The 27,421-nt window shown below is 35.6% G+C and overlaps 2 protein-coding genes across 6 annotated transcripts; both read left to right on the forward strand.

Moving 5' to 3' along the window:
- Positions 1-5,565: 5,565 nt before the first annotated feature.
- Positions 5,566-14,581, forward strand: LOC120414622 (adenosine deaminase 2-like). 5 transcript variants are annotated; one of them, XM_039575852.2, is made up of 3 exons: positions 5,566-6,743; positions 12,866-14,004; positions 14,068-14,581. In XM_039575852.2, exons 2-3 carry the CDS (start codon positions 12,886-12,888, stop codon positions 14,524-14,526), a joined length of 1,578 nt encoding a protein of 525 aa, XP_039431786.1. In that variant the 5' UTR covers positions 5,566-6,743; positions 12,866-12,885; the 3' UTR covers positions 14,527-14,581. The 5 variants fall into 5 exon arrangements, with proteins under 5 accessions (XP_039431786.1, XP_039431787.1, XP_039431789.1 ...); XM_039575853.2 differs by having other exon boundaries at positions 5,567-6,304; XM_039575855.2 differs by lacking the exon at positions 5,566-6,743 and adding an exon at positions 12,435-12,808.
- A 1,897-nt stretch (positions 14,582-16,478) lies between these two features.
- Positions 16,479-19,092, forward strand: LOC120414621 (adenosine deaminase 2-like). The gene is made up of 2 exons (XM_039575851.2): positions 16,479-17,863; positions 18,457-19,092. The coding sequence occupies exons 1-2, from the start codon at positions 16,826-16,828 to the stop codon at positions 18,883-18,885; spliced, it is 1,467 nt and encodes a 488-aa protein (XP_039431785.1). The 5' UTR covers positions 16,479-16,825; the 3' UTR covers positions 18,886-19,092.
- The last annotated feature ends 8,329 nt before the right edge of the window (positions 19,093-27,421 follow it).

Here is a 27,421-nt window from a genome sequence, read left to right on the forward strand (position 1 = left end):
ACTTTTGTCCCTGATCACAAATCCGAGGTCTGTTTTTTTATATCTCGTGACGGAGGGGCGGTACGACCCCTTCCATTTTTGAACATGCGAAAAAAGAGGTATTTTTCAATAATTTGCAGCCTGAAACGGTGATGAGATAGAAATTTGGTGTCAAAGGGACTTTTATGTAAAATTAGACGCCCGATTTGATGGCGTACTCAGAATTTCGAAAAAACGTATTTTTCATCGAAAAAAACACTAAAAAAGTTTTACAAATTGTCCCATTTTCCGTTACTCGACTGTAAAAAAATTTGGAACATGTCATTTTATGGGAAATTTAATGTACTTTTCGAATCTACATTGACCCAGAAGGGTCATTTTTTCATTTAGAACAAAATTTTTCATTTTAAAATTTCGTGTTTTTTCTAACTTTGCAGGGTTATTTTTTAGAGTGTAACAATGTTCTACAAAGTTGTAGAGCAGACAATTACAAAAATTTTGATATGTATACATAAGGGGTTTGCTTATAAACATCACGAGTTATCGCGATTTTACGAAAAAAAGTTTTGAAAAAGTTACTTTTTGCGTTTCTCTTTGTTTCGTCGTCCGTGTCTGTCGCGGGTGACCATGAACGGCCATGATCGATGACGACCAACTTTTTCAAAACTTTTTTTTCGTAAAATCGCGATAACTCGTGATGTTTATAAGCAAACCCCTTATGTATACATATCAAAATTTTTGTAATTGTCTGCTCTACAACTTTGTAAAACATTGTTACACTCTAAAAAATAACACTGCAAAGTTAGAAAAAACACGAAATTTTAAAATGAAAAATTTTGTTCTAAATGAAAAAATGACCCTTCTGGGTCAATGTAGATTCGAAAAGTACATTAAATTTCCCATAAAATGACATGTTCCAAAACATTTTACAGTCGAGTAATGGAAAATGCGAGAATTTTTAAAACTTTTTTAGTGTTTTTTTCGATGAACAATACGTTTTTTCGGAATTCTGAGTACGCCATCAAATCGGGCGTCTAATTTTACATAAAAGTCCCTTTGACACCAAATTTCTATCTCATCACCGTTTCAGGCTGCAAATTATTGAAAAACACCTCTTTTTTCGCATGTTCAAAAATGGAAGGGGTCGTACCGCCCCTCCGTCACGAGATATCAAAAAACGGACCTCGGATTCGTGATCAGGGACAAAAGTTACCCCTTAGGACAAAGTTTCACGCAAATCAAAGAGGGGTCGGGGCAACTGCTGTGTGAGTTGGCGGAGAATTACCCTTGTACAAATTATGCTTCCAGCTATCGGTTATCAATGAAGTCAAAATACCGAACAATGGCTATGTAATGATGACCATAAGGGATTAGTTATGATTAAATATGATTATTTGGTAAGATAATAAGTTTGCTTTTGCAGCCGATATTCCCTAGGGCAATCTCCGAAATCCTTAACTCCGGAAAGTTGTTTCATCTCGTCCCATGTGGAAGCTTGGTAATGGGATATTGCAATAGTACACAATTCAGTGGTTCTTTAGATTTTCGCGTTTTTTAAATTTGTGTTTTTGACTTCCTCACCTTACTGAGGAAAGGTTATAAATCATTCAAAAAATGAACTTCTTAATAAGACCTTGACGTATACACATCGGCTCAGGATCAAATTCTGAGCAAATGTCTATGTGTGTGGGGGGATGGTGATCAAAAAATTGTCACTCGATTATCTCCCGGCTATATTACCGAGTATGACATTATGTATATCGAGATAAGATTTTTAGATCGATTTGGTGTCTATTTTGGTGTATGAATATTCATACAAAATAGTTATAGTTAAAAAAATACTCATTTCTTCCCCAAAATTTTCTCTCAGTGACTTTGAAAATCTGACCAATAGTTTATGAGTCACAGCCTCACTAAGTGTCACTCAATTGGCCTTTTTTAAATTGATGATATCTCAAAAACAATTGGTTCAATTTTCATTGTTAAAAATCAAACTTTTGTGAAATTTTCTGATCTCTTTAATAAAAATACCTACAACATAGAGAGGGGGCCCAAAAGGTGATTTTTTGTGGTCCGTAGACAAGTTTTGTATGATCGTGTAAAATGGCTCTTTGGATCAGCTGTTAAAAGTAACCGTATAATTTTTAAATTTAAGGGCTATGTGAACATTTTTAGAACTTGTTTATTAAAAACGAATGATTTATCCAAATTCTTATCCTGAATATGCGGAAAATGAAAAATCTATTTTATTGAAACAATTCTCAAGTATAAATGTACCTGATATCAGTAAATTATGGCAAAAATTTCACCAAACATTTTTTGACATAAGTTATCAGACGTTCAAACTTTTCTAAAGTGGAACACTGGAATGACAGTAAAAGTCAGAACTTTTCTGCACTTATAAACTACGCACTTCGGAATTCGAACTCAGATCATTTGGCCCACAAGCTTATGTGAGCTTCAAGTTTGGCCCGCCACTCAAAAACTTTGAACACCCCTGACATAGAGAGTAGGACATAGGGAAAAACTTTCATCCAAAACAAAAAATGCAATATTACTGTCATGTTTCAAGTCCAAAATTTAAAAATTCTAATAATTATTTTACAAAAACTTTTTCTTTATCATTACAGTTATGCTTCTGTGATCAAGTTCAAAAAAATTTAAAAGCTCAGTATACATTTTTCGATTATATATGTCGGTACCTTAGGATCGATTCCACAAAAAAAAATCAAATCAAATGAAAGGACTTATATTCATAGATTTGTAGACGAATGGACGATGTAAACTCATGAGCAGTTTTTTTAAATCGAACTTTTTTTTATTTGCCTTAAACTTTGTAGAGACCATTTTATTGACCAAAGAAACTTGATCTTTCCGGTAAAAATATTACCATAATTCAAATCAGTAACTAACTTTTGAAAAATGCACTTTCAAATGTAAGTTTTGAAAATAAAATCTATAGTAATATTATTATAGAAAGATTCATAACGTTTCACCTTTGTTTCATTTTTTCTACATGGAAATTGGATCAATACTTGTTGAGACATCGGCATTTCAAAGGTGAGTGATAACAAAAAATCATATCGTTCCTGTTTTTGTGGCATTTTGTGGTTTTTATTACCAGGGTAATTCTCTACCAACTCACACGAAATCAGGAAAAGTTGCCCCGACCCCTCTTCGATTTGCGTGAAACTTTGTCTCGTAACGGAGGGTCGGTACGACCCCTTCCATGTTTGAACATGCGACAAATGAGGTGTTTTTCAAAAAAATGCAGCCTAAAACGGTGAAGAGATAGAAATTTGGTGTCAAAAGGACTTTTATGTAAAATTAGACGCCCGATTTGATAGCGTACGAAGAATTCCGAAAAAAACGTATTTTTCATTGAAAAAAACACTAAAAATGTTTAAAAAATTCTCTCATTTTCCGTTACTCGACTGTAAAAAATTTGGGAACATGTCATTTTATGGGAAATTTAATGTACTTTTCGAATCTACATTGACCCAGAAGGGTAATTTTTTCATTTAGAACAAAAATTTTGATTTTAAAATTTCGTGTTTTTTCTAACTTTGCAGGGTTATTTTTTAGAGTGTAATTTTTTACAGTCGAGCTACGGAAAATGGGAGAATTTTTTAAACATTTTTAGTGTTTTTTTCGATGAAAAATAAGTTTTTTCGGAATTCTAAGTACGCCATCAAATCAGGCGTCTAATTTTACATAAAAGTCCCTTTGACACCAAATTTCTATCTCTTCACCGTTTTAGGCTGCTTTTTTTCAAAAACACCTCATTTGTCGCATGTTCAAACATGGAAGGGGTCGTACCGACCCTCCGTCACGAGATATCAAAAAACGGACCTCGGATTCGTGATCAGGGACAAAAATTACCCTTAGAACAAAGTTTCACGCGGGGCAACTGCTGTGTGAGTTGGCGGAGAATTACCCACCAACTAAAAGTCTTTCTAGGACAAATTAAAAAAAAAACTATCTTAACTCTTCGAAAATAATTTGTTCAAACTTGGGCAATCATGGGGTTTTCGTTTTAGTAACTGAAACATAATCAAAAATGGGTTATTTTTGGCTTCCTCACGTCACTGAGGAAAGGCTATATAATCACTGGAAAAAAAAAACTTATTTTGACCTCCTAGACCACCCGTAAACATATCGACTCAGAATCAAATTCTGAGCAACTATCTGTGTGTGTGGGGGGATGTTGATAGAAAAAATGTGCACTAGATAATCTCGGCACTGGCTCAACCGATTTTGTCTGTTTTGGTGTCATTCGATCCGTCTTGGGGTCTCATAAGTCACTATTGAAAATCATAGAGTTGAGTTAAGTACTTCAAAAGTTATGCTTAACACTCAAACGCATGGGTAGTCATTTGACCTCTACTTTTTTCTTAAAAATTTCATAACTTTTGGTAGAATTGACCAATTTGGATGCTTCTGGTTGCAAAAGACTCGGATTTGTCTATATTTTTAACTGTCAAATGGGGGGCAAATATGGTCCACTTTTACCGGAGATATTCCGGATACCGTTGGGGTACCTCGGCCCTCCTATTTGGGATTTTGGTCAATATAACAAAATTTATTCCACAAAACAAAGCCGGAAATGATGCAAAACTTCAAGACATCATCTGTATTATGCATAGATACATGACATGGTCAAGTCCTACGGGACACCGGAGCCAGTTCCAGTTGGGCACCAATCGACATCAGCTCAGTGAACCGTTTCCGGTTGGAACCTGCTCCGGTGCCCGAAGGACTTGACCATGTCATGTATCTATGCAAGATGATGTATTATGATGATGTCTTGAAGTTTCGATCATTTCCGGCTTTGTTTTGTGGAATAAATTTTGTTATATTGACCAAAATCCCAAATAGGAGGGCCGAGGTACCCCAATGGAATCCGGAATATCTCCGGCAAAAGTGGACCATTTTTGTCCCCCATCTGACAGTTAAAAATATAGACAAATCTGGATCTTTTGCAACCGGAAGCATCCAAATTGGTCAATGCTATCAAAAGTTATGAAATTTTTAAGAAAAAAATAGAGGTCAGATGACTACCCGAGCGTTTGAGTGTTAAAAAAACGATTTAAGCGAAAGTCCGGAAGATTGTAAAAAGGGTGGTTTTTGTAAGAAAACCCGTCATGTCATACATTTTCACAAAGGCATTTAAAAGACCTTTCTAACGAGCCCAAAACATTTAGGATCTGACAAACTTATCAAAAGTTATGATAAGTATGATCACTTAAGTGTTATTTATGCACTTTTTTCAGGCCGGATCTCAGATATTTTGATGAAAACGTTGTCAGGATTTATCATGTGGCCTGTCGTTTAATAGGTAATCAAAAGACCTTTCCAACGAGTCCACCCTTTTGTGCACTCTATTACGATTTAAATAAGAAGAAGGCACCAAGCACCTAAGGGTGGATCAAGTAACGTATTAAATATAACTACACTGTATGGATACTGTATTGAAGATTGTATGGAGACTGATATGGGCAAAACAATTATGTAAAATGGCTTCTTTAGTCATAGAGAAGCCTCCAGGAAAGTTTCATTCAAAACAAAACAAAAATACAAATCCAATCCATTTTTGGATTTCGTGAAAAATTGCTCACTATATGTACGGTAACTATAACGATACCAACAAACTAAACTTTTTTTCTACACAGAACATCACTGCCAAGTTAAAACGATCCGTCTACTCAAGGTCTTGGGATCATACAACAAGTGTGCATCTCACAAGTAGGTCACTGCCCCCTACTGGCCATTGCGGCTGCATTTGTTGGTTGTAGTTAGATCTTTGTGATTCAATCCCTCGCACCATTATCAGCTTGAACTTCCGGGGGCACGTTATGCACCGCTGTATCAATGAACGATGAAACGATGTTTGGAACAAAATGTAAAAAACACTTTTTTTAATTTTTTTTTGTAATTTCATAGTTATAGAGCAGTAACTGTCCATTTGTATTTTAGACTTTTTTGTTTGAAAACTTTTTATTTCAGAAAACCGTGCCATGTACACAAACCTCCTCCACCAATACATGCCGTTGAGGCCTGATCCATCAGGAACCGCACAGCTGATAAACATAAACAGAACAACGCAATAGCTCTCATCTCCGACTCTGGTCATTGAGTCATCACAGCACGCTCATTCAGTTCAGTTCTCTCGGCAAGGAATCTCCTCGCATTGAGACTCGTTAAGCCGGGCAGCGGGGCAGGTCAACAGCGTTGAGTTTCCGTTGATGATTGTGGGGCCCCATCAGTTGGCCTGCTGACCGACGTCGAAGCTGGCAGCATTCGGAGCCATATGGTTCTCTGCGCGGTAGGTGGTTTAGCGATGGAGTCAGTTGAATCTTTTGAGTTGGAGATTTCGGTAACAATCAAGCGGATCATTAATTTATGTCGACTATTTCTATACAACTGAGTGTACTAAGTTTGCCAACTGCCTGCCGACTGTTTGAAATAGAATTCGATCCGAACACCCCAGCCAGGACGCGTCTCGTTAGTTGATTGGCCAGGGATATATCAACAAATCGAATCCCTCCGGAGCAGAGCACATTCCCGGGTTGAAATGTGGCTGAAAGTTGCGCTGAGCGGGATCAAAAGTTGAATAAGCTGCGGTTATGGCGCGAACGGCAGCGCGGAACTCGTCGTTGATTAGTTTCCTATGGTGGAGTGCAATTTCTATACATATCTGCGGCATCGACTTCATTACCCGGAGCTTCCGGCGGGACGACGCGTATGCGTGCTGGCAAACTTATGTGAGCTCTACTTTGCGAACTTTGAGTGGGATTCTGTACACATCCTCAGTGCATTGGTGCCATTGTGGTGTTGTTAAACTGTTGAATAGGTTAGGTATAATCTATGCGCCGTTTGGCATTTGTATGGTACGAAATACCGAGAAAACGTCAAAACACTTGAACGCAATTGTTGGGATAAGTTTTTGCTCAACGGTACGATGTGGTTTACCTAGCAAAACACATAAATTAAAAGGTCACCAACCCAAAAATACAGAAGTACAAAAATACAAAAATACAAAAATACAAAAATACAAAAATACAAAAATACAAAAATACAAAAATACAAAAATACAAAAATACAAAAATACAAAAATACAAAAATACAAAAATACAAAAATACAAAAATACAAAAATACAAAAATACAAAAATACAAAAATACAAAAATACACAAATACAAAAATACAAAAATACAAAAATACAAAAATACAAAAATACAAAAATACAAAAATACAAAAATACAAAAATACAAAAATACAAAAATACAAAAATACAAAAATACAAAAATACAAAAATACAAAAATACAAAAATACAAAATACAAAAATACAAAAATACAAAAATACAAAAATACAAAAATACAAAAATACAAAAATACAAAAATACAAAAATACAAAAATACAAAAATACAAAAATACAAAAATACAAAAATACAAAAATACAAAAATACAAAAATACAAAAATACAAAAATACAAAAATACAAAAATACAAAAATACAAAAATACAAAAATACAAAAATACAAAAATACAAAAATACAAAAATACAAAAATACAAAAATACAAAAATACAAAAATACAAAAATACTAAAATACTAAAATACTAAAATACTAAAATACTAAAATACTAAAATACTAAAATACTAAAATACTAAAATACAAAAATACTAAAATACTAAAATACAAAAATACAAAAATACAAAAATACAAAAATACAAAAATACAAAAATACAAAAATACAAAAATACAAAAATACAAAAATACAAAAATACAAAAATACAAAAATACAAAAATACAAAAATACAAAAATACAAAAATACAAAAATACAAAAATACAAAAATACAAAAATACAAAAATACAAAAATACAAAAATACAAAAATACAAAAATACAAAAATACAAAAATACAAAAATACAAAAATACAAAAATACAAAAATACAAAAATACAAAAATACAAAAATACAAAAATACAAAAATACAAAAATACAAAAATACAAAAATACAAAAATACAAAAATACAAAAATACAAAAATACAAAAATACAAAAATACAAAAATACAAAAATACAAAAATACAAAAATACAAAAATACAAAAATACAAAAATACAAAAATACAAAAATACAAAAATACAAAAATACAAAAATACAAAAATACAAAAATACAAAAATACAAAAATACAAAAATACAAAAATACAAAAATACAAAAATACAAAAATACAAAAATACAAAAATACAAAAATACAAAAATACAAAAATACAAAAATACAAAAATACAAAAATACAAAAATACAAAAATACAAAAATACAAAAATACAAAAATACAAAAATACAAAAATACAAAAATACAAAAATACAAAAATACAAAAATACAAAAATACAAAAATACAAAAATACAAAAATACAAAAATACAAAAATACAAAAATACAAAAATACAAAAATACAAAAATACAAAAATACAAAAATACAAAAATACAAAAATACAAAAATACAAAAATACAAAAATACAAAAATACAAAAATACAAAAATACAAAAATACAAAAATACAAAAATACAAAAATACAAAAATACAAAAATACAAAAATACAAAAATACAAAAATACAAAAATACAAAAATGAGCATGAGCATGAGCATGAGCATGGTTGACTGCCAATGAGCTGCTACTCCGTTATTGACAGATCAGCTGAAGTTAAACAATGAATCAAAAATGATCAGTGGGAGCCAACCATCCGTTCACTGTTTAACCCCTGAAGACCCCGACTTTATTAGTCAATACCGGCGCCCTCCCAAGAAGCCTGCAGTTCAACGAAAGGGAGGAATGTTAGTCCGATAGTTGAAGTTGCAGACTCATCAAGCACATAGTTTTTCGCTATATACTTGTTGATACCGCTTGAGACCGTTGAATCCACAGCATCTCCTTCAAGCATCACGTGATTATTATTTTTTTGGGTTAGTGGGATAAGGTATTGGCTTTTCGATGCCTCCCGAGCTACGACGCTATGGGGAGGACTTTCATAACAGACCCGTCGGCGAGCCTTCCGAGCAACGATGCTATGGGAAGGTCTTTCTGGTTAACACACAAAATCACTCACACACAGTTATTTTGCTCCACTATTAACTCAACGATCCAAATTGTCAGTGCGTCTTTCGTTCATTATATAGAATTGGCTTTTTCACCGCAAAAAAATTAAACCTTATTCGAAAAATTTAAACACAATCCACCCGACGCCGTGCCTTCCGATCAACGATGATATAGGAAGGGCTTTGAAAATCACAAAAGAAATCACCTTTCACTCCGCATATTTTTTACGACCACGCGCTCCCTTTGCCAATTATGCACTCTGTACTCGAACAGCGACACAAAAGAGACGGAAAATAACACGAAAAAACAGGACTGCACGTCCCCACAAGCACCGCACTCAAAAAATACAAAAATACAAAAATACAAAAATACAAAAATACAAAAATACAAAAATACAAAAATACAAAAATACAAAAATACAAAAATACAAAAATACAAAAATACAAAAATACAAAAATACAAAAATACAAAAATACAAAAATACAAAAATACAAAAATACAAAAATACAAAAATAAAAAAATACAAAAATACAAAAATACAAAAATACAAAAATACAAAAATACAAAAATACAAAAATACAAAAATACAAAAATACAAAAATACAAAAATACAAAAATACAAAAATACAAAAATACAAAAATACAAAAATACAAAAATACAAAAATACAAAAATACAAAAATACAAAAATACAAAAATACAAAAATACAAAAATACAAAAATACAAAAATACAAAAATACAAAAATACAAAAATACAAAAATACAAAAATACAAAAATACAAAAATACAAAAATACAAAAATACAAAAATACAAAAATACAAAAATACAAAAATACAAAAATACAAAAATACAAAAATACAAAAATACAAAAATACAAAAATACAAAAATACAAAAATACAAAAATACAAATATACAAAAATACAAAAATACAAAAATACAAAAATACAAAAATACAAAAATACAAAAATACAAAAATACAAAAATACAAAAATACAAAAATACAAAAATACAAAATACAAAAATACAAAAATACAAAAATACAAAAATACAAAAATACAAAAATACAAAAATACAAAAATACAAAAATACAAAAATACAAAAATACAAAAATACAAAAATACAAAAATACAAAAATACAAAAATACAAAAATACAAAAATACAAAAATACAAAAATACAAAAATACAAAAATACAAAAATACAAAAATACAAAAATACAAAAATACAAAAATACAAAAAATACAAAAATACAAAAATACAAAATACAAAAATACAAAAATACAAAAATACAAAAATACAAAAATACAAAAATACAAAAATACAAAAATACAAAAATACAAAAATACAAAAATACAAAAATACAAAAATACAAAAATACAAAAATACAAAAATACAAAAATACAAAAATACAAAAATACAAAAATACAAAAATACAAAAATACAAAAATACAAAAATACAAAAATACAAAAATACAAAAATACAAAAATACAAAAATACAAAAATACAAAAATACAAAAATACAAAAATACAAAAAATACAAAAATACAAAAATACAAAAATACAAAAATACAAAAATACAAAAATACAAAAATACAAAAATACAAAAATACAAAAATACAAAAATACAAAAATACAAAAATACAAAAATACAAAAATACAAAAATACAAAAATACAAAAATACAAAAATACAAAAATACAAAAAATACAAAAATACAAAAATACAAAAATACAAAAATACAAAAATACAAAAATACAAAAATACAAAAATACAAAAATACAAAAATACAAAAATACAAAAATACAAAAATACAAAAATACAAAAATACAAAAAATACAAAAATACAAAAATACAAAAATACAAAAATACAAAAATACAAAAATACAAAAATACAAAAATACAAAAATACAAAAATACAAAAAATACAAAAATACAAAAATACAAAAATACAAAAATACAAAAATACAAAAATACAAAAATACAAAAATACAAAAATACAAAAATACAAAAATACAAAAATACAAAAATACAAAAAATACAAAAATACAAAAATACAAAAATACAAAAATACAAAAATACAAAAATACAAAAATACAAAAATACAAAAATACAAAAATACAAAAATACAAAAATACAAAAATACAAAAAATACAAAAATACAAAAATACAAAAATACAAAAATACAAAAATACAAAAATACAAAAATACAAAAATACAAAAATACAAAAATACAAAAATACAAAAATACAAAAATACAAAAATACAAAAATACAAAAATACAAAAATACAAAAATACAAAAATACAAAAATACAAAATACAAAAATACAAAAATACAAAAATACAAAAATACAAAAATACAAAAATACAAAAATACAAAAATACAAAAATACAAAAATACAAAAATACAAAAATACAAAAATACAAAAATACAAAAATACAAAAATACAAAAATACAAAAATACAAAAATACAAAAATACAAAAATACAAAAATACAAAAATACAAAAATACAAAAATACAAAAATACAAAAATACTAAAATACTAAAATACTAAAATACAAAAATACAAAAATACAAAAATACAAAAATACAAAAATACAAAAATACAAAAATACAAAAATACAAAAATACAAAAATACAAAAATACAAAAATACAAAAATACAAAAATACAAAAATACAAAAATACAAAAATACAAAAATACAAAAATACAAAAATACAAAAATACAAAAATACAAAAATACAAAAATACAAAATTACAAAAATACAAAAATTCAAAAATACAAAAATACAAAAATACAAAAATACAAAAATACAAAAATACAAAAATACAAAAATACAAAAATACAAAAATACAAAAATACAAAAATACAAAAATACAAAAATACAAAAATACAAAAATACAAAAATACAAAAATACAAAAATACAAAATACAAAAATACAAAAATACAAAAATACAAAAATACAAAAATACAAAAATACAAAAATACAAAAATACAAAAATACAAAAATACAAAAATACAAAAATACAAAAATACAAAAATACAAAAATACAAAAATACAAAAATACAAAAATACAAAAATACAAAAATACAAAAATACAAAAATACAAAAATACAAAATACAAAAATACAAAAATACAAAAATACAAAAATACAAAAATACAAAAATACAAAAATACAAAAATACAAAAATACAAAAATACAAAAATACAAAAATACAAAAATACAAAAATACAAAAATACAAAAATACAAAAATACAAAAATACAAAAATACAAAAATACAAAAATACAAAAATACAAAAATACAAAAATACAAAAATACAAAAATACAAAAATACAAAAATACAAAAATACAAAAATACAAAAATACAAAAATCAAATGTAGCGACACGCAGTGTTTGCGTGTTTTATGAATTTTTGAAGTTCACGCGTGAAGTTTTAATCAATGTTCATTACGCCGTTTATCCGTTGATGCGTTAAGTTCCTTAACCAATATTGTAAACATTGCCCCACCACGAGACTGTCGCTGGATCGTAGCGAGTTGTGCTTCGTTTATTTATAAAACAACTAGTACACTCTCGTGAGAAAGTGTTTCTTCAAAGGTCAGCAGCACGTGGCCCGCATCAAGATAAGAACGTCAATTAAAGAAAAATATGGAACATATTCATTCAGTATATGAGCGTCGCTTGAGCTGAAAGCTTGGCGTCTTCCTGGGGTGGGGTTGTTTGTTCGGTTGAGTGAAAGTTGTGTTTTGTTTATTTGCAATATATTTTCTTGTAGGTTGAATCTGGAACGCCACTATGAAGTTGATTTTGATAGTCGCACAAGCGTTGATCGTCGCGAGATCGTTGGAGGCAAAAACCGTTATCACAGCAAGTGATTCGCCGGAAGAATCGCGTCCTTCGTTGGAAACTTATATGCAGGAGAGAAAACATCTCATCGAGAAAGAGCAGGAATGTTTTTTGGGTTCAAAGATCATCCTTAACGAACAGGAAACGATCGTGAACAAGTGCTTGATGAAGCTGAAGAAGCGAGAGTTGGACCTTGGCTATAAAAATAGCTTCAACTTTATCCCGGCGAGACATTTCTTCGAAATGCTGGACAATATCAACAATTCAGCGCTGTTCAAGTTCATACGAAAGCTTCCGAAGGGTGGAGTATTGCACGCACATGATACGGCACTTGGAGGTACGGATCTGATCGTGAATGCTACGTACAGAGAAAATCTCTGGCAGAAGGGATCGTTTGAAGATTTAGAAGGACCAAAGTTCTTCTTTAGCAGGGTGAGTCCCGGTGAAGGTTGGCAACGAGTTTCTGACGTTAGGGTTGGTATGACGGATGTCGTTTACGATGCAAAGATCGTGGATTTGTTTGGTCTGTACGATGCTGATCCGATCAACACCTACAAGAGCATCGACAAAGTGTGGCAAAAGTTTCAGAAAATGTTCTTTGCCTTGGAACCACTGGTAACGTACGAACCAGTCTGGAGGCAGTATTACTACGACTCGTTGCAGCAGTTTTACGATGACAACGTGCACTATCTGGAGTTTCGAGGAGTTTTGCCAAATGTGTACAATCTGGATGGGAAGATCTTCAACCCAGAAGAGGTCGTGGAGATGTATATCGAAGAAACAGAACGATTCAAGGAATCTCATTCAGCCTTCTTGGGAGCAAAGCTCATTTATGCACCAATCCGATTTTGCAATGATACTGTTGCCGATTCGTACCTGGAAACAGCCGTGAACCTTCACCTTAAGTTTCCAAACTTTGTCGTTGGGTTCGATCTCGTAGGACAGGAAGACACTGGAAGACCTCTGATCGACTTTGTGCCAAAATTGTTGGATCTTCCGGCAACGATCCAGTTTTTCTTTCACGCAGGAGAAACTAACTGGTATGGCATGAATGCAGATCAGAACTTGGTGAGTACCTTCTTACAACATTAACCCCATTGACCCTAACAACTCCTTCCTCCTCCCCCCAAGGTCGACGCCATCCTGCTGGGAACCAAGCGCATCGGCCACGGTTACGCCTTGGTCAAGCATCCTCACCTGCTGAAGGAAATCAAACGTCGGCAAATCTGCGTCGAAGTGAACCCGATCTCCAACCAGGTCCTCAAACTGGTCCAGGACCAGCGAAATCACCCCGCGGCGGTATTCTTCTCGGACGACTACCCGGTGGTGGTGTCCTCGGATGATCCGTCCTTTTGGCGGGCCTCCCCGCTGAGTCACGATTTCTTCATCGCCTTTCTGGGCATCGCCTCGTCCCGGCAGGATCTGCGCATGCTGAAGCAGCTGGCGCAGAATTCGATCGAATACAGTGCGATGGCGGAGGCCGAGCGGAAGCAGGCGTTGAAGAGCTGGCAGCACTACTGGGACAAGGCGATGCACGCGTTGGCGGAGGAAATAGTGCAGCGCAGATCCGAACATGGGTGTGAGTTGTGAGGTGGTTTGTTGAGGACTGTTTTTTCGTAACTTGTAAATAGATACATCAATTGAAGTTGAATTAATTTATTTCATATCACTGAATTTTGTTTGAATAGTTCGGAGTTGGAGTCGAAGGAGGCTACCTTCCATCAAAATTGTCTGTAGTGTCGAGTCTTTTTCAAGAGCCGGTATCGGAATCCCTAAATCCTTAGAAGCCAAAGTATCAGTCACAATTTAAGTCGCCAAAATTCACGGGCTTGTTCCGCAAGATTAACTGGGACTGAACCCCAAATATAAGCCTAAATATGTGTTCTAACAAGGACGTCAATGCAAAATGCATCACGCTGAGTTCACGCTCCTGAGACAGGAGGCAATATTCCTAGCGTAAAGGAATTTTATTCGATTCAGAAAGAGGAGAGACATAATTGCGTTAATCACTTTTTTCAAACTGTTGTCACATGGTTGTTATGAAGTTATTTTCGTCATCAATGGGACAACCCTAAATAGGGGAACAGCATCTAATTCCAGCGTGCCTCTAATGTTGACAGGTCAGAACTTTGACATTCAATTAAAGCTAATTAAAAGCGTTTTCAACTGAAATCGGGTGATAAATAGCTGAATAAGAAGTGAGCAAGAAAGTTTCAATCATAAGTTTTGCAAAATTAGTTGTTTAAATAGTGAAAATCAGCAAATTGGATGGAGTTAGGAGCGAGAGCTTAACCTGCACGGAGAAAAAAGAGTTCCCAAAATCGTGAACAAGCGTTCATGACAATGGGAACCACGAACAAAGTGTTCAAATGCCATGGTACGTTTTTCAAAATCGTACCATGGGATTTGAACACTTTGTTCGGGATTCCCGTTTTCATGAACACTTGTTCACGATTTTGGGAACTCTTTTTTCTCCGTGTGCCAAAGATACGAGAATTTCCCCTAGATAGATAAATCCTTCTTTTCGATTCGTTTCGTTGACTGACTTTTACAAAATTATTTGTTTATTTTCTGAACAGATAATCTGAGACCATCCCGGCTTAAAGGTGGTAATACTTTACTTGAATCGTATCGGAATCAGAACCTGAATTAAAATCACCTGATTTGCTTAGGAACTTCATGAAAACTGGCCATTCCCACATGGAAGTCAATTCCGTCTATGCGGCTGTCGGAAAATAGGACAAACCAAGTAGTAATAAACATTTAACAGCAGACACGCTCGCTCCCGACTAGGGTCCAGTTGGAACCCTACTCCACGTTGAGGTTCTGAAACTAATCCAGACAATAAAATTTTATGAAAATTCGAACACTTAGAGCTTCATGGTGATGAGGCAGGAACTGTCACGGAATAGTAAAGTTGGAATTTAGAACACACGCATTAATTTCACATGAAATTTGAATATTGTGGTTTGATATGTGCAATATTTGTTACGAACTTATCTCCATTTAAGGCACTTGATGTTCACATCCGTTTTAGGGAAGCGCTCTTTCGGCCCCAGAAGCCTTCTAAGCCAGACCCAGCTGGCCAACGTGGAGCATCTCCACTAGCAGCACGGCACGACACACACCACACTATCAGGGTATACGTCGCCGTTCCGTCAGCGGTTCCGTTTCTGATTCTGGCCTGCCGTCGCGTTGTCCAATCCGCTTCTGGTTATTGACGGGAGCCGGGAGTGGCATTCAAAATAAAAGTTTTAGAAACGCCTGGATTGATGCAATCCCCCAAACCGCAACATCTATTGTTGGGGACTGATTCAAGAAAACAGAACAAGCTAGGCGTTGCCAGCGTACTATCGTGACACATATAGATTGTTGGCCAAATTGAGATAGTAAAATATCTTTTTTGTATTTGTAAACGGTTGACGTAATGGTAATTGTCTCTGATTTAAGTATGTTTAATTAATTGATCAGCAATATTGTACATAATGCTAGCTGCGTCAAGAAAGCGCAACGCCGTCAGTGAGAGTGATCGTACGTCGCGACGCTCTCTCGTATCAATTTGTCGCTGCCGACACGCCGAGTGCGCATGTAACGCGCACGATGCGTTATCATATCAGCTGAGCGAGCGAGTTATAAAAATACATATATCACAGAGTACGATCAAACGAACCCCACACCAGCACAAACAACCAGTGGACTCTCTCTCGCGGTTGGCTCGTTCTCGTGTGCTCAGTTGTCGCTAGAATCTGGAGCTGCGCGTACGCGATACTTACGTTCCACGGCTCTGATTCTGCTTAGCTAAGCGCGTTTGTTCTAGTTGGGGAACTCCAGCTTCGGAAACTTGAGGTTGCATTTACTGGGAATAAACGGGAGCTGTGCGTGTGTAACGATGTCGCGTTTGACGTACGAACAGTTTCAGGCGCAACGCGCAGAGTTCTTGCGCGATGAAGAGAGCCGTGCCCTTGGCGCAGACATCGTTCTGACCGAAGACGAGCAAAAGGTCAACGAATGGTTGATGAAGCTGAAGAAGGCAGAACTGGACGCCGGCTTCAAGACGCCACGGGAGTTTGCCCCGGCTCGGCACTTTTTCACTGTGCTCGAACAGATCAAGGCTTCACCACTATTTCAGCTGATCCAGCGAATGCCCAAGGGAGGAATTCTTCACGCGCACGATACAGCCATCGGTAGCATGGAGACGATCGTAAAGGCCACCTACCGGGAGCATCTTTGGCAGAACGGAGAGTTCGATCGACCCACGCCACCAAACTACAAGTTCTCCAGAACTAAACCAGACCCGTTGGACGGCGTCGAGTGGCGATCCGTCGCAGACATTCGCAAAGAACTTGGCAACGAAGGCTTCGACCAAAACCTTCGCGATGTGTTTACCCTCTTCGACGAAGAGCCCTCGCAAGCCTACAGCTGCATCAACCACATCTGGGGCAAGTTCCAGTACATGTTCATCTCCCTCGAACCCATCGTCACTTACAAACCCGTTTGGGAAGATTACTTCCGAAACTCGCTCGAAGAAGTGCACCAGGACAACGTTTGCTACCTCGAGTTCCGCGGAGTCCTCCCCGCCGTGTACGACCTGGACAATCGCGTCTACACCCCGGAAGAGGTCGTTCAAATCTACTACGACATTGTGCAAACCTTCAAGCAGACGCACCCCACCTTCATCGGAGTGAAGCTCATCTACGCGCCGATCAAATTCGCCGATGACGCCCTGTTCGACACCTTCCTGGACACGGCCGAGAGTCTGCACCAGAAGTTTCCCACGTTTGTGGCCGGATTTGATCTGGTGGGACAGGAGGATACCGGCCGACCGATGACGGACTTCAACGAGCGGCTGCTGCGGATGAGTCCCACCATTCAGTTCTTTTTCCACGCCGGTGAAACCAACTGGTGCGGGTTGATTGATGAAAATTTGGTAAGTTATAAAATCAAAACTGCTTCCTGAGCGTTGAGTTATGATTGCGAAAGTTTTATTTAAAATTGATGGGATTAAAATTGCTAATATTTTTTTAATTAATTTGAAATTTGACACCGATTTTGATAGAACATTGTAAAACGTGTTATTTTTTGACATCCTTTTAAGTCATTGCTGGCTGTCAACTGCCCAGATTATGCATATAGGATGAATTGGAATTGCTGTTTTTTCATGTTTTTGATCATCATTTTAATTTTTTGGTTGGTTCAGTCTGAATATCCTTATTTGAAGTTTCTAATTGCACATGAATAGAGCAATAAACAGTATTTGTACTAAATATTTGATTGAAAAATTCCAATTCATAGTCCCATTCTATGAACTTCATTATCGCAAACCGATAAACACTCGAACCAAGCCGACGAAACGTTCCTGATAAGCAGCACCCAAGGCTGATAAGTAGTAATTGATGGGGCGATTAATCACATCCAGAATTCCAGTCCAACCACCCCCCAACAAGGCTCGCGTTAATCCGTCCGATTCCAATCGATAAGCTCATTCAACAACTTTCCCTCTCTGTTGTCCCCGCCCCACAGATTGACGTCATCCTGCTGGGAACGAAGCGCATTGGCCACGGCTTTGCCGCCGTCAAGCACCCCCGAGTGCTGGAGGAAATCAAAAAGCGCAACATCTGCATCGAGCTCAACCCGATCTCGAACCAGGTCCTGAAGCTGGTCGACGACTACCGGAACCACGTGGGGGCGATCTACTTCTCGGACAACTACCCGGTGGTGGTCTCGTCGGACGATCCGGCCTTCTGGTGCGCGTCGCCGCTCAGCCATGACTTCTACATGGCGTTCCTGGGGCTGGCCGCGGCCCGGCAAGATTTGCGCCTGCTGAAGAAGCTGGCCCTGAATTCGCTCGAGTTCAGCGCGATGTCCAAGGCGGAGAAGGCCGAGGCCAAGCTCAAGTGGACCGTCGCGTGGAACAGCTTTATCGATCAGACCGTCAAGTCGATTGCGTAATGGGTAGATGGGTAGCAGCAGCGATGAAGACTCAGTATTCGACTTATCAGGGGTTGTCAATTGGACGCCATCCAGCCACCACAGGGAGAGAGGGGATAAACGTTCCAGTTTTTAGGCGCCGTCACCGTCGCTGTGAACTTGAATGTTATCGCACCATCATCATTCGTGGTGGTGCTTATCAGCTGAACAATAAATTGGTGGAAACAGCATCGTGTGTTTTCAGGGTTATTATTGGCTGGCGCTGGGAATTTGGCAATTGGTTGCTATTTGGGTTGTACAGGTATGATAACAAGTCATTACGTAAAACAATTCTGGAGTTTTTTTTTGTGAAAAGGTCCAATAAACCAAATTTTTAGTTTTTGCTTTTTGGTTGTTTTTCAATACCCCTGACTCAAGGCGGTTTCAAAAACACCCAAAAAGCAAAAACTGGAAATTTGGTTTATTGGACCTTTAAAAAAAAACTCCAGGATTGATGATGAACAGTTCAAACTAAAAACTACATTTTTATTATTTTTTTTAATGCGATGAATGGAATAATTAAATACATTTTTTTGACAAAGAACTTTGTCCTAAGGTTTCTATACGTGGTGTCAATCTGAAATTTTCGCGAAGCGAAAACGTTACGTGACGAATTCCCCTCTCGGCAAATTTCCCCCCTTAGGTACACGCTGGTTGGTTGAACAAACGTTTCCCAATCAGTCAATCGAGAGACGTAAGATTGATGTATCTAAAATTACCCCCACTCCACCTCATAATTTTCGACGACGGGGCAAAAAGCGAAAGAAGGAGGAAAATGGGTGCAAAGAGGCGGAGCATACGTCCCCGATCTAAATCAACAACTCTCGGCTTGATTGGTCCAGAAAAATTCATCTTGTTGCAGGATGTCAACGAGTCAACATCAGGAGCAGATGGCCTGGTGGCCCGGTAGCAGGTGGCCCGGGAGCAGATGGCATGGACCAACCAAGACATGGCAGCCGGCATTAGAAGGAGTCGATAATTAGAATTGGCCACCACCTGGAGTGTTCGAAGTCCCCGGGGTGTTCCGATGCGGGGACATTTCCTGAACCATAAGAATTTGGGCAATATGGGAGTCACACTTTATGGGTTTTGATGCTGAACATGAAATTTGACAATTAGAGCCCTGAATAGGGCAGTTTTAATGTTTGCTGTTAATTTACTTTGTTGCCGCCGATTGTTTGCAACAGCCTTGCAAAAACATTTCCGCATCTTGGTAACTTTCGAGTGGTGAGGGAAAGTCGATTGATTTCACTTTGATTTCTATTTCAGCTTCACTTGCAATTTCCGTCCCCTTAGTTCGATAGGACGTTGATATAATGTCTTAAAACATTTCAAATCAAACAGCCTGTTTCAGGACACGAAATTGATCACAAAAGAGTTGTCTTGGGTAAGGGAATCATAGGGAAATTTGGACCGGACATTGTAATCGAAAATTTCAACAATCATCTTGCAAAGTTCTTTGTCATACTGGTCATGTGTAACCACCTGCACCTTTTTTGTTGAATTTCATAAAAAAAAACCTTTTTTAATTTGAAACATTCCATTGATACATCGCTTTTCACTGCATTGAAGCTTTATTTTTTTATTTTATACAATCTACAAGATTTTTCAAAAGCATTCCGGATGCTTTTTTCTCTATGGGTAATTCTCCGCCAACTCACACAGCAGTTGCCCCGACCCCTCTTCGATTTGCGTGAAACTTTGTCCTAAGGGTTAACTTTTGTCCCTGATCACGAATCCGAGGTCCGTTTTTTGATATCTCGTGATATCTGCAAAGTAAGAAAAAACACGAAATTTTAAAATGAAAAATTTTGTTCTAAATGAAAAAATGACCCTTCTGGGTCAATGTAGATTCGAAAAGTACATTAAATTTCCCATAAAATGACATGTTTCAATTTTTTTTTACGGTCGAGTAACGGAAAATGGGAGAATTTTTAAAAGGTTTTTAATGTTTTTTTCGATGAAAAATACGTTTTTTCGGAAGTATAAATTTTCAAAATAAAACATTCTTTAATTTTCTTCTTTTATTTGTTTCAGGGGACTAAATATAACAAAAATCAAAATTTTAGAACAAAGATTAACATTTTGAAAAACGCCTATACGCATTGTATGTCTAAACCCGAGCATGGGTAAATAACAAGGGAAATGCGTAATAATACCTTTCTCTGGTATCAATACCAAATTTTGGTATTCCTGGACCCTTTAAAATTTGTCTTAAGGATTATGCAAGAGCAAAATGTGGTATCATACCAATTTAAGGTATTGTTTTAATATTGCAAAATTGCAGAATTTGTCAATGATCAAACACCACATTTTGGTATTCTTTTGGTATTACAGTATTTTATCAAATTCCTCTGCAACTATGGGAAAATTATGACCAATTTTGACAATTTTGCGCTAAAATGATGTCTCAAAGCGAATGCTTTCATTCAAAACCGGAAATTTCAAACTTGATTTTAAACATTTTTGATATACCCCCTACAGAAATGACATGAAATTGTGGAAAATTTTCTAAGTCAGGATGGCACATTTTGGTATTATTTGAATATTGAAAGGTTTCATCAATTTTCTCTGAAACTATGGGAAATTTGTTAAAAAAATTTTACGAGTTGATTAATTTTGCGCTAAAATGACTTGAAACCCAAAAATGTTAAAGATGATTTTAAAAATTAGTGTGATATACCCACTAATATTTTTTCAAAAACGTTGAAATATCTCTAAGTCGGGATAACGAAATACTTTGAAAAACGAGTCAATCGGCAGATTAATGAATTTTGGTGAATTTCAATTCAGTTTCATTTTAATAATACTTATTTTTCAATCTTGTTATTTTTCAGAAGCTTCAAGAACTTCAAGCACAGGCCGTTCATCAATGACAAATGCATTCGGTGTGGTGAAGAATATCACTAATAACAACATGGAATCATCAGGTGAGTAGATTTTTGCTGTTGCATATGAATAATTTCCGTTTTTTCACTAACTGCAACTGCTGCACTAAAAATGGTATGAAAATACCAAATTTTGGTATTACTTGTTCAAATACCAGCGACCATAATGTGCTCTTGGTTGTCCAGTAATAGATGGTAAAATACCATGAAATCATACCAAAATCATGTATGTGAATGACCACAGAAATACCAAAATTTGATTTTCCAAGGGCGCGGGAATACCTAAAAATTAAGCCATGGCAATACCAAGTTTTGGTATTCAAGCAATGTTCAAAAAGCCAGAAGACCTCAACTTGGTATTGAAATGGTTTTATTTTGAGGTATTATTTTACCCTTGGAATTACATGGTTTGGTATTGTTGTGCCCTTACACATACAAGATTTTGGTATGATTTCATGGTATTTTACCATATATTACTGGGCAACCAAGGGCACATTTTGGTCGCTGTTATTTGCCCAAGTAATACCAAAATTTGGTATTCCCGTGTTATTTACCCCTGCTCGGGAATCAAACGCAAAAATGGCTTAAATGACTTAAAAGCCTAATGGACATTTAATTATTTTTGAAAAATTGATGCAGTTTGGTTCAAAATCATGGGCTCTTTAAACATCCAGTACTTTGTTCTATAAATCAGGAGGAAATCCAAGTTTTTTTTTCCGTAAAAATTTAACACGTAGTCTTATGTAAGGGGCAAACATCAAATGCGTTTTTCTCAGCTTGCTATTTTTGCATATGGGTAATTCTCTACCAACTCACACGAAATCGGGAAAAGTTGCCCCGACCCCTCTTCGATTTGCGTGAAACTTTGTCCTAAGGGGTAACTTTTGTCCCTGATCACGAATCCGAGGTCCGTTTTTTGATATCTCGTGACGGAGGGGCGGTACGACCCCTTCCATTTTTGAACATGCGAAAAAAGAGGTGTTTTTCAATAATTTGCAGCCTGAAACGGTGATGAGATAGAAATTTGGTGTCAAAGGGACTTTTATGTAAAATTAGACGCCCGATTTGATGGCGTACTCAGAATTCCGAAAAAACGTATTTTTCATCGAAAAAAACACTAAAAAAGTTTTAAAAATTCTCCCATTTTCCGTTACTCAACTGTAAAAATTTTTGGAACATGTCATTTTATGGAAAATTTGATGTGCTTTTCGAATCCTCATTGATCCAGAAGGGTCATTTTTTCATTTATAACAAAATTTTTCATTTTAAAATTTCGTGTTTTTTGTAACTTTGCAGGATTATTTTTTAGAGTGTAACAATGTTGTACAAAGTTGTAGAGCAGACAATTGCAAAAATTTTGATGTATAGACATAAGGGGTTTGCTTATAAACATCACGAGTTATCGCGATTTTACGAAAAAAAAGTTTTGAAAAAGTTACTTTTTGCGTTTCTCTTTGTTTCGTCGTCCGTGTCTGTCGCGGGTGACCATGAATGGCCATGATCGATGACGACCAACTTTTTCAAAACTTTTTTTCGTAAAATCGCGATAACTCGTGATGTTTATAAGCAATCCCCTTATGTCTGTATATCAAAATTTTTGTAATTGTCTGCTCTACAACTTTGTAGAACATTGTTACACTCTAAAAAATAACCCTGCAAAGTTAGAAAAAACACGAAATTTTAAAATGAAAAATTTTGTTCTAAATGAAAAAATGACCCTTCTGGGACAATGTAGATTCGAAAAGAACATTAAATTTCTCATAAAATGACATGTTCCAAATTTTTTTACAGTCGAGTAACGGAAAATGGGAGAATTTTTAAAACTTTTTTAGTGTTTTTTTCGATGAAGAATACGTTTATTCGGAATTCTGAGTACGCCATCAAATCGGGCGTCTAATTTTACACAAAAGTCCCTTAGACACCAAATTTCTATCTCATCACCGTTTCAGGCTGCAAATTATTGAAAAACACCTCTTTTTTCACATGTTCAAAAATGGAAGGGGTCGTACCGTCCCTCCGTCACGAGATATCAAAAAACGGACCTCGGATTCGTGATCAGGGACAAAAGTTACCCCTTAGGACAAAGTTTCACGCAAATCGAAGAGGGGTCGGGGCAACTGCTGTGTGAGTTGGCGGAGAATTACCCATATAAGCAGCCCGTAGCCAGGGGGGTGAGCTTCCAAAATTTTTATATTTTCCTGTCTCCCTAATGATACTCGAAGCCAATTCCAGTTGAGATTTTGCCCAAAATTGCCCGAGGCGTTGTATAAAGAGCTCGAAAACTAACTGTACTATCAAAAATCTTGCTATAACTCATCACATATAGATCCAATCACTTTGGTGTCTGCGAAAAAGTTGTTCGTTCTGATATTACTGATAACTTTTCTGTACACCGTCTAAAAAATTATCATAGTTTCAGACAAAAATAATGTTTTTTTTTTGTGGGGGTTTGTTAAAAAGGTCTCAAAACTGGTTTTAAACGCAAAGATATAGATTCGGAGTCTTCGTCAAAGTTTGTGGAAATTTTCTGCCCTACAATTTTCTGAAAGACGCAAAAGTTCTATCTCTTAACTGTCAAAAGTCAGAAATTCCATAGCCTGCTGTGATGAGTTTTTGTGAAACAATTTCACCAAAAGTAGGCCATGACAACACTGAACAAAGTTTTTGAGCACGTGGTTCGACACGAAAATGCTTACTTTTAGCTCTGATCAATTAAGTTCGCCAAAACAGCCTCTTGAACCACTGTGCGCTAATATTCAACAAATAAATATAAATAAATTGTTCGCTCTACAGCAGCGATTCTCAACGAGGGTATTTATTCGGCAGTGTTTTATTTTTTGTATGGGGAACCAGGCTAGAAGAAGGCTGAGAATCGCTGCTCTACAGGATAGCCTTGGCGTTCTCGATAGCGAGATTCCTACTCGAAACTAGGTGTCCGAAGGCTTGATTGTTGAGGCAATTGCAAACATCTTTTTACACCTTAGCTTCCACCCCGCGATTCGAACCGACGACCTTTGGATTGTGAGTCCAACTGTCTACCAGCGACTGCACCGAGACAGGACCCAGGGAGACGACCTGGACTGAACTAACGACCCAATCTCTAAGGTTAAACCGGGCCAACATTTACTTCCCCATCTGATGGAAGGCGTGGTCAGACAAATGTCGTCTCGAAAAAATCTGGCAATGTCAGGAAGCAAATTTTCTAAAGTGTTGATCAGACGTTAGTTTAAAACAAAAAAATTAAACTTTTTAGAATCTGGAAACATATACAAAAGACTAAATGTTAACTTTAAGCTTCTCTTCGAGAATGTTGGTAACCCTGGTTATTTCTTCTCACGCTATCTTAACACTTATCTCGTCAGCTATTTCACGATTAGTGTTCCAGTATTGGGCAGGAATATCCAGCTGCAAAACGCCAAAATAAAAAATGCTGAGGCTTTTGCAAACATTTACATTTTCTTGAAATTCTGGAGTTGTCTTTGGTATAGTTTGGTATAGAAGATAAGTTTATCGAACATTTTGAATATAAAACAAGATAAAACAATCATTTCGACACACGAGTTAAAGCATATGTGTTACCAACAAAAGAAGAGAAAGCTGGTTTAGAATAGTGTCCTGTCCCACGTGGGAGTGGTTTGTGCAGTCTGTTCTCCCACACACCACACAGACGGCGACGGTGGGAAGCCACCAGGACCGGGAGGACCCGAGTGATACATTACCGAGATGAATGTTGTTCTTTCTGAGTCGGAAAATTAAACCCCCGATTCTTCAGCAGGACAAAGTGTTCTGCTTTCCTTGCGTTGTTTTCCCAGAACAATATTTCCATGTTGATTTTGGTCCCAAAAAAGGGGCCCCGAAAATAAATCCAATCATATCTGAGGGGATGATGCTCCGTTTTATGCTCCACTTCAGCTTGGTTGTTCCAGAAGGGGTTACGGGGTTGGTGACCTTTGACCACTCTCACCCACATCGGGGGAAAAATATCGCGTATTTGGGTCACGTTTATGGGCTAGTGCCTGGGGAAAGCAATAGGTTGGCGCTTCTCAGATTCTCAGCCTGGTAAGTTACGAGTTTTAGTAGATCGTTTAACTTTTGCGCCGCTGCTAGTTGGATGCGATTACTTAGTTGTGTTGACTTTAGTTAAAAGGGTTACGCCTTGGCGAAAGCAACTAATTTTCCGCCGGGAAATTATGTTTGTATAGGGTGGAGTTCGTAAAATGACAGAACTTATTTCGATCCAGTTGGTTTTGTTCTTAAGAACCTCATTAAATTTGGTCGTAGGTGAATATTATTCTTTGATCTTTGAGCAGCTTTTCTATTTCATCTAATGATTTTTTGACAATTAATTTAAAAAAAACTGTAATTCTCCTTGCTACCTTTTAGGCAAGTGGAAAGGTGTAAACGAAACTGCAACAAACCCCAATTTGTCTTTTTGGTTTCAACAAAAGCGAGTGAAAAGGTCACCCAATTACACACTTCGATTGGTGCCAAACAACGGAGGTTTTCACCTGGATCATCGGACAGAGCCTGGAGCAGAAATTAATTTTAATTAAACCGATCGTTTTCGGTTATCCATCCATCGGCCCATTGGCGCAGAACAAAGAAGGCAAGTGAACATCATTCAATCTGCTGGTCACTCAACCATGAAAGCTCGACCCCCCGGCGCAGGTGGGGAGGGAGGTTTTGTGGGTGGAAATGCTGAACCAAAGGCGGCAGCCAGTCAACAAAAAGGTTTTTTCAACCTGCTGCGGTTCAATTAGCATTCAATGCGGGGAATCGAGTGGAAAGTTGTTCCCGATAGATGGAAGGTGTGAAAGAAAAAATCTTTTTTTTGCTCGATTTTAACCTAATTTTCGACAATTTCCTGTACAAAGACAGCTTCAAACTGTTCGCTCTACAGCAGTGTTTTCCAAAATGGGTACTGGGCCCCACTATTGAGACCTGACAAGTTGGTTGAGTGGCCGTGGGCCCCACTGTTCTCAACCATTATAGTATGGGAAGTGGGACCTGGGCATAAAAAAAAGTTTGGGAATCAGTGCTCTACAGCATGGACTTGGTGATCTTTATAGGAACTTGGAGTTCGATAACTTGAAACAGCGGTGAGACAGACAATCCACACAGAAAAAAAACAATTCTCGTAATCGTGAATTAAGTTCACGAATGTGAGAATCACGAAGGAATTTATTCTTGAGTATGGTGCATTTGCACTATAAACGTGAATATATTCCTTCGTGGTTCTCGCATTCGTGAATTTAATTCACGATTTCGAGAATTGGTTTTTTCAGTGCAAACCTGTTTTCACAACTAGTTCCCATCCAACCCGGGATTTAAACTGACGACCTTTGGATTGTGAGTCCAACTGCCGACCTGTGACTCTACCGAAGCAGGTTTTATACCTTTTCCACTTGGAGACGACTCATACACCTGAACTAACCTCTACGTTATGCCGGGACCAATATTTACTTACCCTTTCGAAGGAAGTGTGAACAGAAAAATTCTGTCTATTGTCAAATCAAAATGAATGAATACATGAAATGAAAATTTGAACATTAAACACGAAAAAGATTATTCTGCCAACTCACAGTGCATTTGCCATAACTTATCTTGGATGTTTGTGAAACTTTACCCTA

This window comes from Culex pipiens, chromosome 3, assembly GCF_016801865.2.
Source record: "Culex pipiens pallens isolate TS chromosome 3, TS_CPP_V2, whole genome shotgun sequence".
Taxonomy (NCBI): Eukaryota; Metazoa; Arthropoda; class Insecta; order Diptera; family Culicidae; genus Culex; species Culex pipiens.

What these genes read in the sequence shown, in the direction of transcription:
- LOC120414622 (XM_039575852.2), top strand. Translation starts at nt 12,886, where the DNA reads ATGAAGTTGATTTTGATAGTCGCACAAGCGTTGATCGTCGCGAGATCG. An exon ending in TGAATGCAGATCAGAACTTG is followed by an intron (nt 14,005 to 14,067) that starts GTGAGTACCTTC and finishes CCTCCCCCCAAG; the next exon opens with GTCGACGCCATCCTGCTGGG.
- LOC120414621 (XM_039575851.2), top strand. Translation starts at nt 16,826, where the DNA reads ATGTCGCGTTTGACGTACGAACAGTTTCAGGCGCAACGCGCAGAGTTC. An exon ending in GGTTGATTGATGAAAATTTG is followed by an intron (nt 17,864 to 18,456) that starts GTAAGTTATAAA and finishes CCCGCCCCACAG; the next exon opens with ATTGACGTCATCCTGCTGGG.